Raw genomic sequence first — 16,998 nt, 5'->3', positions numbered from 1 at the left:
TAAATTTGTGGAACAAGAACAACATGGGTTTGATTTTTTTTACCATATACATAAGATTATTCATAACAAATATATAAACATTTACACCGTAGCATCATTCATTTGACCTACTTCACAATATTCGATCGCAAAATCTAATTATTACTTTCGTTTTTCTTTTCAGAACATTGATAGTGATTATATAACTTATAAAAAAACCAATCCATCATTGTTGATAAAGTTAAATTCCTATTTAAAAATTGACTATTGTATTACGTTAGAAAATTAATACCTGATAAAAAGTGATTTTTAACAAGATCAAAAAAACCCATTCTATTTGATTACGCTGTTGATCTGTAAGTAATGACTAAAAAGAAACTTTGTTATGAAAAACTTAAGATCAATTAATAATCAGCTTCCATTAAAAAACAAAACAAAGAAATGTGAATTATAATAGGCTTCTCAATAATAAATTAACGCAGATTTAGCCGCCATTGTTCAAGCATCTACTGTTTTTGACATGATATTTTCTACAAATAAATACCCACCCAGCTTACACCGTTCTGGATAACCTTTGCTTTACACTGAATGCTGTTGGAGCGAAATATATTTCCCTAAGGACCATAAATAAGATCAATTTCTAAATAAGAAATAAAGCTCATGCGATAAAGCATACACATATACTGTAAATAAAAGATTTTCGATTTTAGCACAAATAAAAGCATTTGCAATTTTAGCACAAACAAAAGCATATGAGATACATGAAGTATAGAGTATAATTTCGGAAGCCACTTCAGGCAACAATAAATGGTGTAAATTGGAGTATAAATTAGAATCATAATAAATGCACAAAATACATATGAAATCACAATGATTAATGTGTACCATATTAAATATAATAAACGACAAATATCAGGGAATTACTCAAAACCTTAAAAATAATGGAAGCTTATACTAAACATCATCTATCTAGACATATAAAAAATACGACATTCAGATAATAAATGAGAATTTGTCATTATCTGCAAACCCCAGCCAAAACAAAAGCAAGAAAATTAAAGATGAGAATATATTACGTACAAAATATAATATTACTAATAAATCAACAGAATATTATAAATAATCCTAAACACCGAAGTATGCATATAGATCAACAATCCTCGTTGAAAGTCTCATTGTATCAAGACATTGCAATAGCATATGAATTTGGTAAGCTAATAGTATGTCATCTGGGCCCTCCTAATCTGATAGAAGTTAGTGTAAAACAATATTAAACATCAAACACTATCTAACAGACTCCAACAGCACTACAGCATAAAACCACTTACCTTTTGAAGACAAGAATCTGAAATAGAAATAAGAAAAAAAATCAATTCTCTTTGGACAAACATAATACATTTGCTACTTTCATTGTTGTGGTTACTCTCATAATTACCTCAGACCAAAAAATGCATTTAATTATAGAAACTCATTATGATATAAAGAACTCGCTTTTTATATTTTATTATTTCATATCAAATGTATATTTCTTTATAAATATAAAATCATGTTATTTTTCTGATACTTTGCTTCGGGTAGTGACCTCGCTATTACAATGCAATTCTTGATAAAAAAAGAAAAAAAATTACACAAAACATTATTTTTTGCAATCTCTATTTGTAACAAATCCAAAAATAACTATTTAATTAATTACATAATATCTCAATGCGAATAAAATCAAAAGCTACTAGAATAAATAATTAGTGTCATCATCATCTTCATCTCCTCCTACTCCTATTAACGCAAGGGTGTACTTAACAAATATAATTATTTCATATATATTGAGGAATTACATCATGAGAAGGCAATGAAATTTTCAAAAGACCGCTTATGTAACTACAATTAATACTTTCTCTTTCTAACAACTCACGGAATGGATTAACTCTAATGTTTTGTATCAATAGTCCTAGATATCAGTTCTGGATTACCCAACTGAGTAAAGATGCTTTTGGAAAAGGGTAAAAAATGACAACTTCTACGCGCTATCTGAGTTTCCCATTGAATAATATATCTATGAAAGTATATCTATCATTGTTATTATCATCTTTGTTGCTGTAAAACACTTGATTAGTCGTGATTTCTTTATATAATATGTGCTTCAGTTTGAAAGATCTTTTTATTTATTGTCATTTTGAGATGATATATTTCTGTCATTATCCATATTATTTTTAATAGTGATGCTACTACAGTAGACGGGTAAAGCAGAATGCTAATAACCCTTAGGAGGATTAGGGCCTCGGCAGGAATGGCAGCCCATAGGGAAAAGAAGAGATAAAAATGACTAATAAACTATACATCACATGAGAAATAAATAAGATACATTTTGAGATCAGTATCAACGTCAAAATAGATCAATCATTTAATCTATGAAACCAAACTCACTTCAACCTGTTCAACATAAAAGCATTTACAACAATTTTGAATTCCAGAAAATCCATTGATTTGTCATCAGATTAGGAAGATCGTTCCATAATCTGGTCAGAGCTAGAATAAATTTATAGAATACAGTGCAATATTGAGCCTTATAATAGAGAAGACAAAACTGTTAGAATTAACTGTGCACCTTATACTGTATATAGGATGGCAAAATCTAGGAAGATCTGAATGCAAAGGATGGCACAATTAGTGAAGATCTGAATGCAAAGGATGGCCGGAATTAGGAAAAATCTTATGCAATGTGCACAACGAATTAACTGAACGACGGTGCAAGAGACCTGATCAGGGATAACAAATTTAATAGATGGTAAATCAAGATGATAGTCAGCAGCAGAAGACCAGACCAGAGTGTAGTTTTTCTATAAGGACGAGGGGAAAAGAAAGTATGAAGCTACTGAATAGTTTATTGGTTAGTCTTTCATTCCATTAACCAGAGGCCGCATCAAACAGAAGGAAGACTGCGTGTTAAAGTGAGAATAAACTGGGCGAAGGGGCAAAAATGCAACAATCAGAAATGCAGAAAAGATACACAACATTGAAAAAACGCAGACTGATTTTTTTTTCAAACCAGAACTCCCACTAGGATCTCACAATAATGTAACATGAGTACCATTCCTTGCAGACCAGAAGAGTCTATCAAATAAACAATTAAATATAATCAAATTCCATATTTCAACATAACCTGAGCATTCATGAGAAAAGGCACAACAGTTAGTACACGCCAAACTGACACAAGATCACATAGCACATTCCATCACCCTTGGAGTATGATTGGTTGCGAGGGCAGCAGTGTCTTGTGAACATGTGCTTGCAGCTAAGTCCAGCTTAATGTGAGATCATATTCAGGAAAATTCAGATGAAGCCGACTTAGTAGAGTCAGAAGTTGAAGGTTTATCTTCCGAGGAAGAGTATGACGATTTATATGAACTTTAAGTAGATCACCGAGGAGGATTAAGGAGAGAGAGTTACGTGTCAAAGGAAATGAATGCTGTCAATATATATCTAATTTTTGCAAAGTGAACAAAATTATGATACCAGTTGACATTTTAGCACCAAAAATCAGGCAGATGAATAGTTGATAAAAGGCTATTAGACATGTCTATGTGTGTGCGTGCGCACATGTTTACACGCAGATGCTGATGGAAGAGAAAAACATCAGAGTCACGACTCTAGATAACACATCTCGTCTTCTCTCTGCTGTTAATATTTATACGTGATATCTTGATTGATCATCTATTACATACACTTGGTCATTTATTTTAACCCCTTCAATACGAATAAAGCCTACCATACATTTCCTGAATAGCACTCAACCTCTCCGCCACTTACAGCCGAACACAACGAACACCTTTTCATTCAATTCACAACACTTGAGGAGTAATAATGAAACGTTGCTGGTTGGAGGGAAGGATTACTACAGTGGGTACAAAAACTCATTTCGACAACTGTACCTGCTGGAGTGCAGGTAGGTATAGTATATTTAGAGCTCCTTCAAATAACACCTTAACAGTGGCACCACTACATGTTTGTAATGATTAAAATGTAACCTTCAAGACGTTAGGGCAGAATTATGGCCGCTGGGCAATGTGTCTTTATGTACAGCCGTGCTGGTGACGCCATCAAGTGTATAAGGAAAATAACGGGCCTGTTTACACAACATTACTCAAGGCGGATGTAGAGACTGAAGGCCATGATGCGTTTACTATATAAACTCTAATTTCGACATTGAACTTTTTCATTATTGAGGTTTAATCGAGGCCTGCTTTTAGGATTTGAAAAACGACAGTAGGTTGGCCAGGGCACCAGCCGCCCGTTGAGATACTACCACTAGAGAGGTATTGGATCCTTTGACTGGCCAGACAGTAATGCATTGGATCCTTCTCTCTGGTCACGGCTTATTTTTTCTTTGCCTACACTTACACAGAATAGTTTTGCCTATTCTTTACATATTCTCGTCTTTCCTCATACACCTGACAACAATGAGATACTTAACACTTCTTCACCCAAGGGGTTAATTACTGTACTGTAATTTGTTCAGTGTACTTTCCTCTTGGTAAGGGTAGAAGAGACTCTGGTTGTGGTGAACAGCTCTTCTAGGAGAAGGACACTCCAAAATTAAACCACTGTTCTCTTGTCTTGGGTAGTGCCATAGCCTCTGTACCATGGTCTTCCACTGTCTTGGGTTGGAGTTCTCTTGCTTGAGGGTACACTCAGGCATACTATTCTATCTTATTCATTTATTTTTCTTTTCTTTTTCCTTCCTCTTGTTTTTTTGAAATGGTGTGTTGGGCAGGCTTAATAGAAGGGCCATGGATGCCTGGTGGTTTATCAAGAGGTTGTCTTTTCCTTTTTCTGATTCTTTTTCTTCTCAAAACCATCCTTACTGTCCTCCCTTCAGTTGAAGTGGCTATCCTGGAGGGTATTTAGCCTTGCATGGTGTATCGGCTCTTCCATGTTGACCAGTTTTTCCGACTATTTACTATAGTCTATGGGTATTGTGACGGGCCGAGAGAGGAGTTGTTAACTCAAAGGCAGGATGCAATCAACTTTGAGTTAACAACTCCTCTCTCGGCCCGTCACATTGGTGACCCCGGAAGTCGACTTGCTCCCACTGCCTTCCACCCTCACCTCCCTCGCCCCTCCATCGTTGGTACTATGACGGAGACATACCGGTTCTGTTTGCATGTTCAGGCGCCTGTAATCCCTGCACGGACGTAGGGAGCCGTCTTTCTTCAGAACGATGTGCAAGGGTGACGACCATGGGCTGGAGGCCTTTTGGCAAAGGCCCATTTTCTCCAATCTGCCGACGTCCGCTTAGTAGCTGACAACGGATCTGCGATACCCACCTACGGTTACGAGAACCTCACATTATCGTTCGGAAACGGTAAATTTAATTGGAAGTTTCTCGTTGCTGACGTCACAATGCCAATCCTCAGTGTGGATTTCCTCTCTCATTTCCACCTTCTGGTCGATGTCGCCCACCGACGATTGGTCAACGCAGACTCGTACTTGTCGACACCTCTTCAACCCGCCCCCTCTAACCTCGCTCTCCACATCAGCGCACCCACGGATGCCTACGCCCACCTCCTCACGTCGTACCCGGAAGTTTTCCGTCCAGAACTTCGCCAAACGCCCACGGTTCCTGCCAAGCATGGTATTTATCACCATATCAAGACGACAGGACCCCCAGTCTTCGCAAAATTCAGACATCTGGCACCGGAACGATTGGCAGCCGCCAAACAGACGTTCGCCGAAATGGAGAAAATGGGCCTTTGCCAAAAGGCCTCCAGCCCATGGTCGTCACCCTTACACATCGTTCTGAAGAAAGACGGCTCCCTCCGTCCGTGCGGGGATTACAGGCGCCTGAACATGCAAACAGAACTGGATCACTACCCCCTCCCAAACATTGCCGATGTGACCTCCTACCTGCACAAAGCGAAGGTTTTCTCTACGCTCGACCTCCTGAAGGGGTATTATCAGGTGCCTATGAACCCAGAAGACATCCCCAAGACCGCCATCACCACTCCGTTTGCTACATACACCTTCAATTACTCCTGTTTTGGCCTTCGTAATGCTGGGGCAACGTTTCAACGTCTCATGGATGGCATCTTAGGGGACCTCCCTTTCTGTGTATGTTATGTGGACATACTTGTGTTCTCCTCCTCAAAAGAGGAACACCTCCGTCACCTGCGCATCGTGCTCAACCGCCTGCAACAAAACGGCCTTGTAGTCCGGTACGACAAGTGTACCTTTGGCGCCAACGAAGTGTCGTTCTTAGGGCACTGTATCACTCTTGAAGGAGTCCATCCCCTCCCTGAGAAGGTAGCAACCGTTCAGAACTTCTCCGTGCCCTCGACCGTCAAAGCTCTGCAGGAATTCTTGGGCATGATCAACTATTATCACCGTTTTCTGCCAGCCATTGCCGCCACTCTTGCTCCCCTCTACGACTCCCTCAAGGGCAAGCCAAAGGACCTGAAGTGGGGTCCCCTTCAAGAAGCAGCCTTCTCACCACCCACCAATCGCTCGCACCCCAACGGACGACTTCTACCAGCCGCCCGTATAGCAAAGCTTTTTCAGCTCTCGCAACAACCGTTGGGGGACCAAAGGGCTTCGCTTGCCCTCAGGGAAATGACCAGTATCGCTCGCCTTCAACCTGCCACAGACGGCTCTCCTCGTGAGGTGAACCTACTTCGTGCCCTTTGGATACGCCGTTTACCCGAACCTGTACGCGCTGCCATACCCGATGTCGATAGTTTACCCATAAAGGACTTGATGACCAAAGTCGACGCCCTTATGGACAGCCACTTCAAGACCTCCATCAACGCCTCCACCCCTGACTACGAGGATGCCTATTCAACGTCAACCGAAGCTGACATGAATGCCGTAGGACATACACGCCTACCCCGTGACGTCCCTGGGAAAATGAATCCCGTTGCCGATGCCCTGTCAAGAAACACGTTGGCTGCCGTTCAACTGGGATTGGATTACAACGCCCTGGCTGAAGCCCAACAACAGGATCCAGAGTATCAAGCTTTTAGGACTTCCTGCACGTCCCTCCGTTGGGAAGATTTTCCCCTCGAAGACTCCAACACCACCCTCCTCTGTGACGTCAGTACTGGTAGACCGCGACCTTGGATTCCTGCTCCCATGCGCCGACAGGTGTTTGATTTCATTCATGGCCATTCACATCCCTCGTGCCGTTCTACTGCACAGCTGCTGAAGGCAAAGTTCATTTGGCACAGCATTTCTAAGGATGCTAAGGATTGGGTCCGCGCCTGTACTTCTTGCCAAACTTCCAAAGTACATCGACACACGGATTCAGGAGTGGGCACCTTTCCTCAACCTCAGCGTCGTTTCACACACATTCATGTCGACGTTGTAGGCCCCCTACCCACATCACAGTATCATTAATCACTTTGTTTATAATTCTGTACGTATTGTTTTTGTTATAATTCTTGTTAATCTAGTTTTTAAGTATGATGTCTCTTTTTTATTTCTATTAATTCTTATGCTGTCTGGAGACATTGAGCGAAATCCGGGACCAGTACGTCCTAGATTTCGTCAATGTCGTCTTCTGTATTGCAATATTCGTGGTCTTCATGCAAATATCCAAGACCTTACAGTTGCGTCCAGACAGTATGATATTCTTTTGTGCTCAGAAACTTTGGTTTCTAATATGAGGCACTCATCTAAGCTCCTTATAACTGGTTTTAAGAAGCCAATAATGTTGAAACGTGATGCCATCCCTAGGGCCAGGGGAATGGCGGTGTATATTAGGATCGAGTACCCTGCTTCTCATAAGTCCTGCTATCAATGTGGATGTCATGAGATTCAGGTAATAAGAGTTTGTGGCAGGCATAACAACTTTTATTTGTGTTCGATCTACCGGAATCCAGACATAGATGATTCTATCTTCGATTGTCTTCTTACCATTATGGCTAAGATACAAGAAGATGATAGAAAGGCTTCTTTTGTCTTTGTTGGTGATTTTAATGCTCACCATAGGGAGTGGTTAAGTTCTATCTTTCCAACCGATCGCCATGGCTTAAGAGCTTTAGACTTTGCCTCTGAATCAGGCTGTGAGCAAATCATAAATGAAGCTACTCACAGATCTGGTAATTGCTTGGACCTCATATACACTGACTCCCCTGGCGTTATAACTAGTAAGGTTAGTTCTCCAGTCGGGACATCTGATCATGCATTGATTTCATTATTAGTGAAGACTGAGCAGCCTGTCCCTGATATATCATATTCTTGTAAAATTTATATGAAATCCCAAGCAGACTGGAATGGGATTTTACATGATCTTTTGTGCTTGAATTGGTCACAATTATATAATAGTGTAGATCCTGTTGTCCCTTTTGAATGAGAATCTAGTCAACATAATTGATAGGCGTATCCCTTCTCGTGTGCTAGGTTACCGAGTGAAGGATAAACCGTGGTTCAATGATGATTGTAGACGTGCTTATTTGGAGAAACAGGAGGCCTATCATCTTTGGAAGGGTAACAGATCAGATTTGACCTGGAACAACTATACTCAGCTTCGAGCTTTTGCTCAGAGAGTTTATGCCTCAACTGAAAAGGAGTACAATTTAACCATAAAAGAAACACTTTCTGGTACAACTCAGGAACATAAATGGTGGTCTACCCTTAAATCTGCACTCTTTGGTGTAGATGCAACAGTTCCTCCTTTACTTAAACCAGATGGCTCAGTCACTCACTGTCCAAAGGAAAAGGCAACCCTTTTGGCTGATGTTTTTGACAGTAAACAGAGTAATGAAAAATTGAACTTCCTCATTCCTGTTTTCCTGAGGCTAAACTAACTAGTTTAGCTTTTCGATCTCTTGAGATTAAAGCTCTGTTGGTGGACCTTGATGCTTATGGAGGTGTAGACCCAAATGGTATTTTTCCTTTGTTTTTTATAAAGACAGCAGATTTCTTAGCTCCAAAGTTATCTGTTATTTTGCGCTAGTTAGCAAGAAGAGGAGCTTTTAGCACTAGTTGAAGAATTGGTAATGTTACTCCTCTATGTAAATGTGTTTGTGGTAGCTCAAATCCCACTGATTACCGCCCAATTTCCATAACTCCCATATTATCTAAAGTTTTTGAACGTCTTCTGGCAAAACGTCTTAATAAGTTTGCTGAAGGTAATCATCTACTCCCTAGTTTTCAATTTGGTTTTCGTAAAGGCCTAGGAGCATGTGATGTCCTTCTCACAATCTCCAATGCTGTACAGAAATCCCTTGATTGTGGTCGGGAAGTTCGTATGATTGGCCTTGATTTTAGTACTGCCTTTGACCGTGTTATTTTGCGCAAGTTAGCAAGAAGGGGAGCTTTTAGCACTAGTTGAAGAATTGGAAATGTTACTCATCTATGTAAATGTGTTTGTGGTAGCTCAAATCCCACTGATTACCGCCCAATTTCCATAACTCCCATATTATCTAAAGTTTTTGAACGTCTTCTGGCAAAACGTCTTAATAGGTTTGCTGAAGGTAATCATCTACTCTCTAGTTTGCAATTTGGTTTTCGTAAAGGCCTAGGAGCATGTGATGCCCTTCTCACAATCTCCAATGCTGTACAGAAATCCCTTGATTGTGGTCGGGAAGTTCGTATGATTGGCCTTGATTTTAGTGCTGCCTTTGACCGTGTTAACCATGAGGCCCTTGTTTTCAAACTGAAACAGTTGGGAGTGAGTGGGTCGTTTCTTAGCATTATTATTGATTTTTTAAGTAATATATCTCAAAGAGTTGTTGTTGATGGGCACCATAGTGATTATAGGAATGTGATATCCGGTGTTCCACAGGGTAGTGTTCTTGGCCCATTACTTTTCATACTATATACACATGACATGTGGTTTAGCCTAGATAACAAGCTTGTTGCATATGCAGATGATGCTACTCTCTTCGCATCAATTCCATCCCCTGAATGTAGATCTAGGGTTGGTGAATCCCTTAATAGAGATTTAGCTAGAATTAGTGCATGGTGCAAATTATGGGGTATGAAGTTGAATCCTAACAAAACTCAAAGTATGATTGTAAGTAGGTCAAGGACGGTGGCTCCTCAACATCCGGATCTCAGTATTGATAATGTTTCTTTAAATATGTATGACTCTTTCAAAATTTTAGGTGTGATTCTCGACAGTAAATTTACTTTTGAGAAACATATAAGGTCTGTGTCTTCTTCAATTGCACAAAAAATAGGCTTATTGAGAAAGTCTTCCAAGATTTTCGGTGATCAATCTATTCTGAAGACGTGTTTTAATTCTTTCATTCTACCTTGTTTTGAGTATTGTTCTCCTGTCTGGTCTTCAGCTGCTGATTCTCATCTTAATTTGTTGGACAGAAACTTACGGTCTATTAAATTTCTAATTCCTGATCTAGATATTAATCTCTGGCACCGTCGTTCAATTAGTTCATTATGCATGTTGCATAATATTTTTCATAACTCTGACCATCCTTTACATTCAGATCTCCCTGGACAATTCTATCCTGTTCGTAATACTAGGCAGGCAGTTAATTCTAATAGCCAGGCCTTCTCCATCACGAGGCTCAATACTACGCAGTACTCTAGAAGTTTTATTCCAGCTGTTAACAAGTTGTGAAATGATCTTCCTAATCGGGTGATTGAATCAGTTACATCAAAAGTTCAAAGTTGGAGCAAATGCTTTTTTGTTGACCAGGCGGACAAGTGTCTTTTTATAGTTTATTTATGACATATTTGTTTTTGATGTTGTTAATAGTTTATATATGATATGTCTGTTTTGACGTTGTTACTGTTTTTAGAATGATTTATTGTTAATTTGTTCTCTTCCTTTATTTATTTCCTTATTTCCTTTCCTCACTGGGCTATTTTTCCCTGTTGGAGCACCTGGGATTATAGCATCTTGCTTTTCCAACTAGGGTTGTAGCTTGGATAGTAATAATAATAATAATAATAATAATAACAAAGACCGAAAGAGGAACAACAAACATTAAAAAATAGAAAGGCACTCAGTAGAGCAACAAACATTAATAAATAGAAAGGCACTCAGTAGAGCCCAAACCTTCGCCGCGGCAGCTTATTTCTCGACCATTTGCTCGACCTTGACTTTGACCTCTGACCTTAAAATGTATTAATTGGCGATGATTTTCATACACTCAAATATGAACAAAATTTTAAGTCTCTGTGTCTGTGACAAGGATGTCCAAACTTACGGCGGATTACGTGAATTGGACGTTTTGCTCGTCCGTGACCTTGATCTTTGACCTTCCAAAATTTAATAATTTCCAGCTCTTTACATAATAGATCAAAATCCCTGCAAGTTTCATTACTTTTAAGATTAAAACAGTTGCCGTACGGTTGATGACCGGAATTTGACCTCTTGTACTCGACCTTGACCACCAAACTTAACATGTATGAATTGGTGTGGAATTTCATACGGTCAAATATGAACCAAGTTTGAAGTCTCTGTGACAACGATGTCCAAACTTATGGCTGATTAGACGTGATTTGGACTTTTGCTTGGCCATGACCTTGACCTTCTAAAATTCAATAATTTCCAGCTTTTTCCATAACAATTAATCCCAGGAAGTTTCATTACTCTACGACTAAAATTGTGGCCAGGAAGGTGTTCACAAACAAAAACACAAACAGGTGGTTTAACATAACCTTCCAACCTCGTTGGCGGAGGTAATAAGAGAAAGAAGAATTATGAAAAATGTGCGACATAATATTCAAGCCAATTATCCTCGCTACATTGCAACATCATGATCTCCAAGAATAACACTACCATCTTTCCAGAAATTCTATATCATGCAAACCACTAGGCGAGATGAATATCATACCGAATTTCAATGTCAGCCTTCCACACAATTTCGAAAGCATAATCACTTACTAAACTATTCAAGGAACTTGTTACCTTAATCCTGAAAAATGCTGACAGGCAGCAATAGTTGACATTCAAGTCAAGATTGCTAATGGTGAGTAAGGCACTTTGATCAGCAACGTGTCATGACAACCTGTAGGAGTTTTGGATAACTTTGATGCTTCTTGTTACGATGAGCAAGTCATGATATACACAGTAATTGCCCCATTCCTATTGTCTGTTTGGTTAATTGGAAAACTGCCTGGTTTATAAATGACTCCGATGACTCATTAGTGATGAGTAATAGTGATGTGGCGCAGATAAAGCACACTATTCTATCTTATTTCTCTTCCTCTTGTTTTGTTAAAGTTTTTCTAGTTTATATATGGAAGATTTATTTCAGTGTTCTTAAAATGTTTTATTTATTTCATCATTTCCTTTCCTCACTGGGCTATTTTCCCTGTTGAAGCCCTTGGACTTATAGCATCCTGTTTTTCACAATAGGGTTGTAGCTTAGATAATAATAATAATAATAATAATAATAATAATAATAATAATAATAATAATAATAATAATAATAATAATAGTGCGCTTTTCGTTAACATAATATACTCAATACATGGAATTGACAATTCCCTAACTGTTACCACTTCACAGATTACTGTCTTGCCTTCTTTCACAAAACTCCTCTCCACTTCCTTGCCCTTTGTTTGTCTTCTTCCTGTCTGTTTCTGTTTCTATATAAATTGGTGTATTTCCAAAATTGTATTCAAAATTATTCTTACATTTATTCCACACTACCATTTAGGTAAACTTCAAGGCATATGAGCAGGGGCTTCCTACACTCATATGCCATATGTTACTATCATACACTCAGACACGCACACTCATGCAATGGACCTTTCCCCTGCATCAACATCATAAAATGACCACTTCATTACCATGCTATGATAGTTGCCTAGAACGTGAACAGGTACTTCTAAGAAGAAAAGACAAATAGAGTTAGAATAAAATATCTTTGGAATATACCAAATTATAAAGAGAAAGAAGGGGAGGGGCTAGATAGTGGACCGGTGATCAGTGGAGATGTAGCAACAGTGCAGTGGGGGGGGGGGGGGGGGCGCCTCCGTTTAAAACCAGGTGCTCTACTCTATCGTCCATTTCTCGCTGCCTTGAGCATAGTACGCCGTGCTGGCAATAGCTAAGTGTGCACTGGATTTTTTGTGGGTGCTTTCCACTTTTCCCTTTATTGTCTTTAATCATTGATATACACAATATATTTTACTTTTCATTCCATATTATATCTTTACCCCGATAGTCAAAACCTTAATTTTCCTACTTCGATGCTATTACTAAAAGCTAAGTCGGATAACTTAGTTCTATTGACGATACAATTCCGGTTAATGTAGACAAGCATCATGAAATCAACTTCTATCAATTACTTCTCTGTTTCCATTGGAGAATGAGTAAATTTACTCTGAAAACAGTCATCAAGATCAGTGACTTCCAACAGTGATTTTGACATCTGCTAAAAACGGCATTTGTATCCCGTCGAATATCTAATTGGCAAGGAAATCTGATTGATAGTATTAACGCCTAATAAGCAACGTAAGCAGAACAAAATTTCCTTTGAAAAAGAAACAAATCAAATTATCACATATTCACAAGCAAATTGATGTTCCAGCAAATACATGGCACTGTGCATTAAAATAAAATCCATATTTACATTGTATGTACAGTTGGACACGGGAATTCCTGGTACAGATCGCTCCGAAGAAGTGCACCCTGTCACACTCTTACTGCGTGAAAAGTAACCAAATAGCTACTATAATGAGATGTGGCACAGGAACGCATCTCACGGTAAGGGTGTGACAGGGTGCACTTTCCCAGAGCGGGGTGAGCCAGGAATTCCTGTGAACAACAAAAATATACTTTTATCAGGACGACATTTTAAAGAAGCAGCCTAATCTATTCAGGTCATGACTGAAAGTTCTGAGAAATGTAACTTACCCAAGTGTCTTCAGAAGAAGGGTTAATGAAGCGTTCCCTTGCCAGTCTGAAAAGAAAAAAAAAATCCATTAATATCCAAGGATAAGATAATGGCTGAATATTGATTAATGAATATATGAAGCTAGCGATGGAATATAAATATGAAAAAAATATCCCTGGGCCTTATCTTTCGATCTTTTTCATATATATTCTAAAATTTATTCTTTTTTAACAGGTCAATTACGACCACTATGGATGCATTCCACCAAATAATATAAGACCTCAATGTTGCTTTATAGATAGAAGATTAAATCAGATTTAGTTAAAGATAGTCACACATACGAGACCTTCAACAAATCTAGAAAAAGCAGCGCCACTCAATAACAATTTTAGTCAGTGACAGAAATAGGCGAAAGGTCGCGTCTTGTTCTCGACCGATCTAATACAATGTCGCCGACCAATCACAAGACTTAGCGTCTCTATAAAGTCAAATGGTGCCACCTATTAACCTTGAAACACAACGTCAACTTGTCACCCATAGATATTTTATTTTACGTGACTACCTGAAAGGAATTAGTCTACAGTTTCAAAGAAAATAAAACCATGGAACTATAAAAGAGGATGAATTGCAGTCACCTAAGAGTCAACATTGAATGTGTTTTAAATAAACATCATATGATTTCTATACACCCATGGCTACCAGGTATTCATATCCCCTTTTTGTAAGAAATATAAAGAAATCTACTTTAATCCGAATAACAAACACATAAATGGAACCCACTTTTTCCATATTTTTGTAAATATGTTATACTTTAGAGTTTAATATCCCCACTATTATATTATTAAGTGTTTTTATTAGTAACAGAATGCTTCATAATACTTTATACCGATATTGAATTTACATTTTACCAGTTTGGGTCTTCAAACGCTGAAGAAATGAGATTCACTTCATGACATACCAAAGATATTATACAAGGAATATTGAAATCATAAGCACAACCTTGTAATACAGACTTATGAACTGAGTTATTATGGACCTAACATTATTCAATAGGAAAACATGAGAGAGAGAGAGAGAGAGAGAGAGAGAGAGAGAGAGAGAGAGAGAGAGAGAGAGAGAGAGAGAGAGAGAGAGAGAGTAGCGAAACCTTAGAGAAAGATAGTAGTGTACCAACCGTGTGTCACATGATCGTACATAGTAACGACATTTCATTTTGCGTATATATTATTCTTGTATCTTCGCTCTCCCCTCGCACTAAAAAGAACTTGAATAAACATCTATCTTCTTATCACCATTAACTATTAACCGGTATGGTGTCGGTTGAACAAGAAATTTCCTGTTGCATTGAGTTTTTGTATATAAAGGCGAGTGTCTGTAATAAAAGTTACTCAGTTGCTTTTATCCTGTCCTTGAGTCACAACCTTCACTCGGCTCGTCACATTGGTGACTCCGGAGCGACTCGCTCCTCCCGCCTTTTCCCCCCACACCATTACTATGACGCCCTCAAAACATACCTTCTGCAGCAGTACTCGCCGTCGCCAGCCGCCCGTGTAGCAAAGCTTTTTCAACTCTCCCAACAACCGTTGGGGGACCAAAGGACTTCGCTCACCCTTAGGGGAAATGACCAGTATCACTCGCCTGCAACCTGCCGCAGACGGCTCTCCTCGTGAGGTGAACCTACACCGTGTCCTTTGGGTAAGTCATTTACCGGAACCTGTACGCGCTGCCATACCCGATGTTGATAGTTTACCCATAAAGGACTTTATGACCAAAGCCGACGCCCTTATGGACAGCCACTTCATGACCTTCAAAACCTCCCTCAACGCCTCCACTCCTGACGATGAGGACACCTGCGACGATGAGGACACCTGCGACGATGAGGACACCTGCGACGATGAGGACACCTATTCAACTTCAACCGAAGCTGACGTGAATGCTGTAGGACACACACGCCTATGAATGCCGTAGGACACACAAGCCTATGAATGCCGTAGGACACACAAGCCTATGAAGGCCGTAGGACACACAAGCCTATGAAGGCCGTAGGACACACAAGCCTATGAATGCCGTAGGCCTATGAATGCCGTAGGACACACACGCCTATGAATGCCATAGGACACACACGCCTATGAATGCCGTAGGACACACACGCCTATGAATGCCGTAGGACACACACGCCTACCCCGTGACGATCGGGAGCGGCAACAAAGCCACCCATCATCCACCACTCGCTCGCGCCCCAACCAACGACTTCTACAGCCAATCACTGCTGCTAATTGGCTGCAGTTTTTGCTACTACCACTCCAGATTCAGGGCGCCCTATTTAATATGTACAGTATGTAATTTTTAGGGGGGGGTAACCATGTACCAACCGTGTGTCACACGATCGGACATAGTAATGCCATTTCATTTTGTGTATATATTATGCTTGTATCTCCCCTCGCACTAAAAAGAACTTGAATAAACATGTATCTTTTCCTCACCATTAACTGTTAACCGGTATGGTGTCGGTTGAACAAGAAATTTCCGGTTGCATTGAGTTTTTTGTATATAAAGGTGAGTGTCTGTAATAAAAGTCACTCAGTTGTTTTCATCCTGTTCTTGAGTCACAACCTTCTCTCGGCTCGTCACATTGGTGACCCAGGAGCAATTCACTCCTCCTGCCTTCCCCCCCCCACACCGTTACTATGACGCCCTCAAAACATACCTTCTGCAGCAGTACTCGCCGTTGCCAGCCGCCCGTATAGCAAAGCTTTTTCAACTCTCTCAACAACCGTCAGGGGACCAAAGGGCTTCGCTCACCCTTAGAGGAAATGACCAGTATCACTCGCCTGCAACCTGTCGCAGACGGCTCTCCTCGTGAGGTGAACCTACTCCGTGTCCTTTGGGTAAGTCGTTTACCGGAACCTGTACGCGCTGCCATACCCGATGTCGATAGTTTACCCATAAAGGACTTGATGACCAAAGCCGACGCCCTTATGGACAGCCACTTCATGAGCTTCAAAACCTCCATCAATGCCTCCACTCCTGACAATGAGGACACCTATTCAACTTCAACCGAAGCTGACGTGAATGCTGCAGGACACACACGCCTATGAATGCCGTAGGACACACAAGCCTATGAATGCTGTAGGACACACAAGCCTATGAATGCCGTAGGACACACACGCCTATGAATGCCGTAGGATACGCCTATGAATGCCGTAGGACA

The 16,998-nt window shown here is 39.9% G+C and overlaps 1 protein-coding gene across 1 annotated transcript in view; it reads right to left on the bottom strand.

Annotated features, from left to right (window-relative positions):
* Positions 1-15,277, bottom strand: part of LOC137615547 (tachykinin-like peptides receptor 86C) — a 134,886-nt gene extending 119,609 nt beyond the window's left edge. The window contains exons 1-3 of the mRNA XM_068345457.1: positions 15,209-15,277; positions 13,598-13,708; positions 1,308-1,324 (exon numbers count right to left, since the gene is read on the bottom strand). Coding sequence (XP_068201558.1) covers positions 1,308-1,324; positions 13,598-13,708; positions 15,209-15,277 — 197 coding nt within the window. The remainder of the gene's footprint in view (positions 1-1,307; positions 1,325-13,597; positions 13,709-15,208) is intronic.
* Between the last annotated feature and the right edge of the window lie 1,721 nt (positions 15,278-16,998).

Source organism: Palaemon carinicauda, chromosome 21 (assembly GCF_036898095.1).
Source record: "Palaemon carinicauda isolate YSFRI2023 chromosome 21, ASM3689809v2, whole genome shotgun sequence".
Taxonomy (NCBI): Eukaryota; Metazoa; Arthropoda; class Malacostraca; order Decapoda; family Palaemonidae; genus Palaemon; species Palaemon carinicauda.
This window is presented reverse-complemented; position numbering and strand designations above follow the sequence as displayed.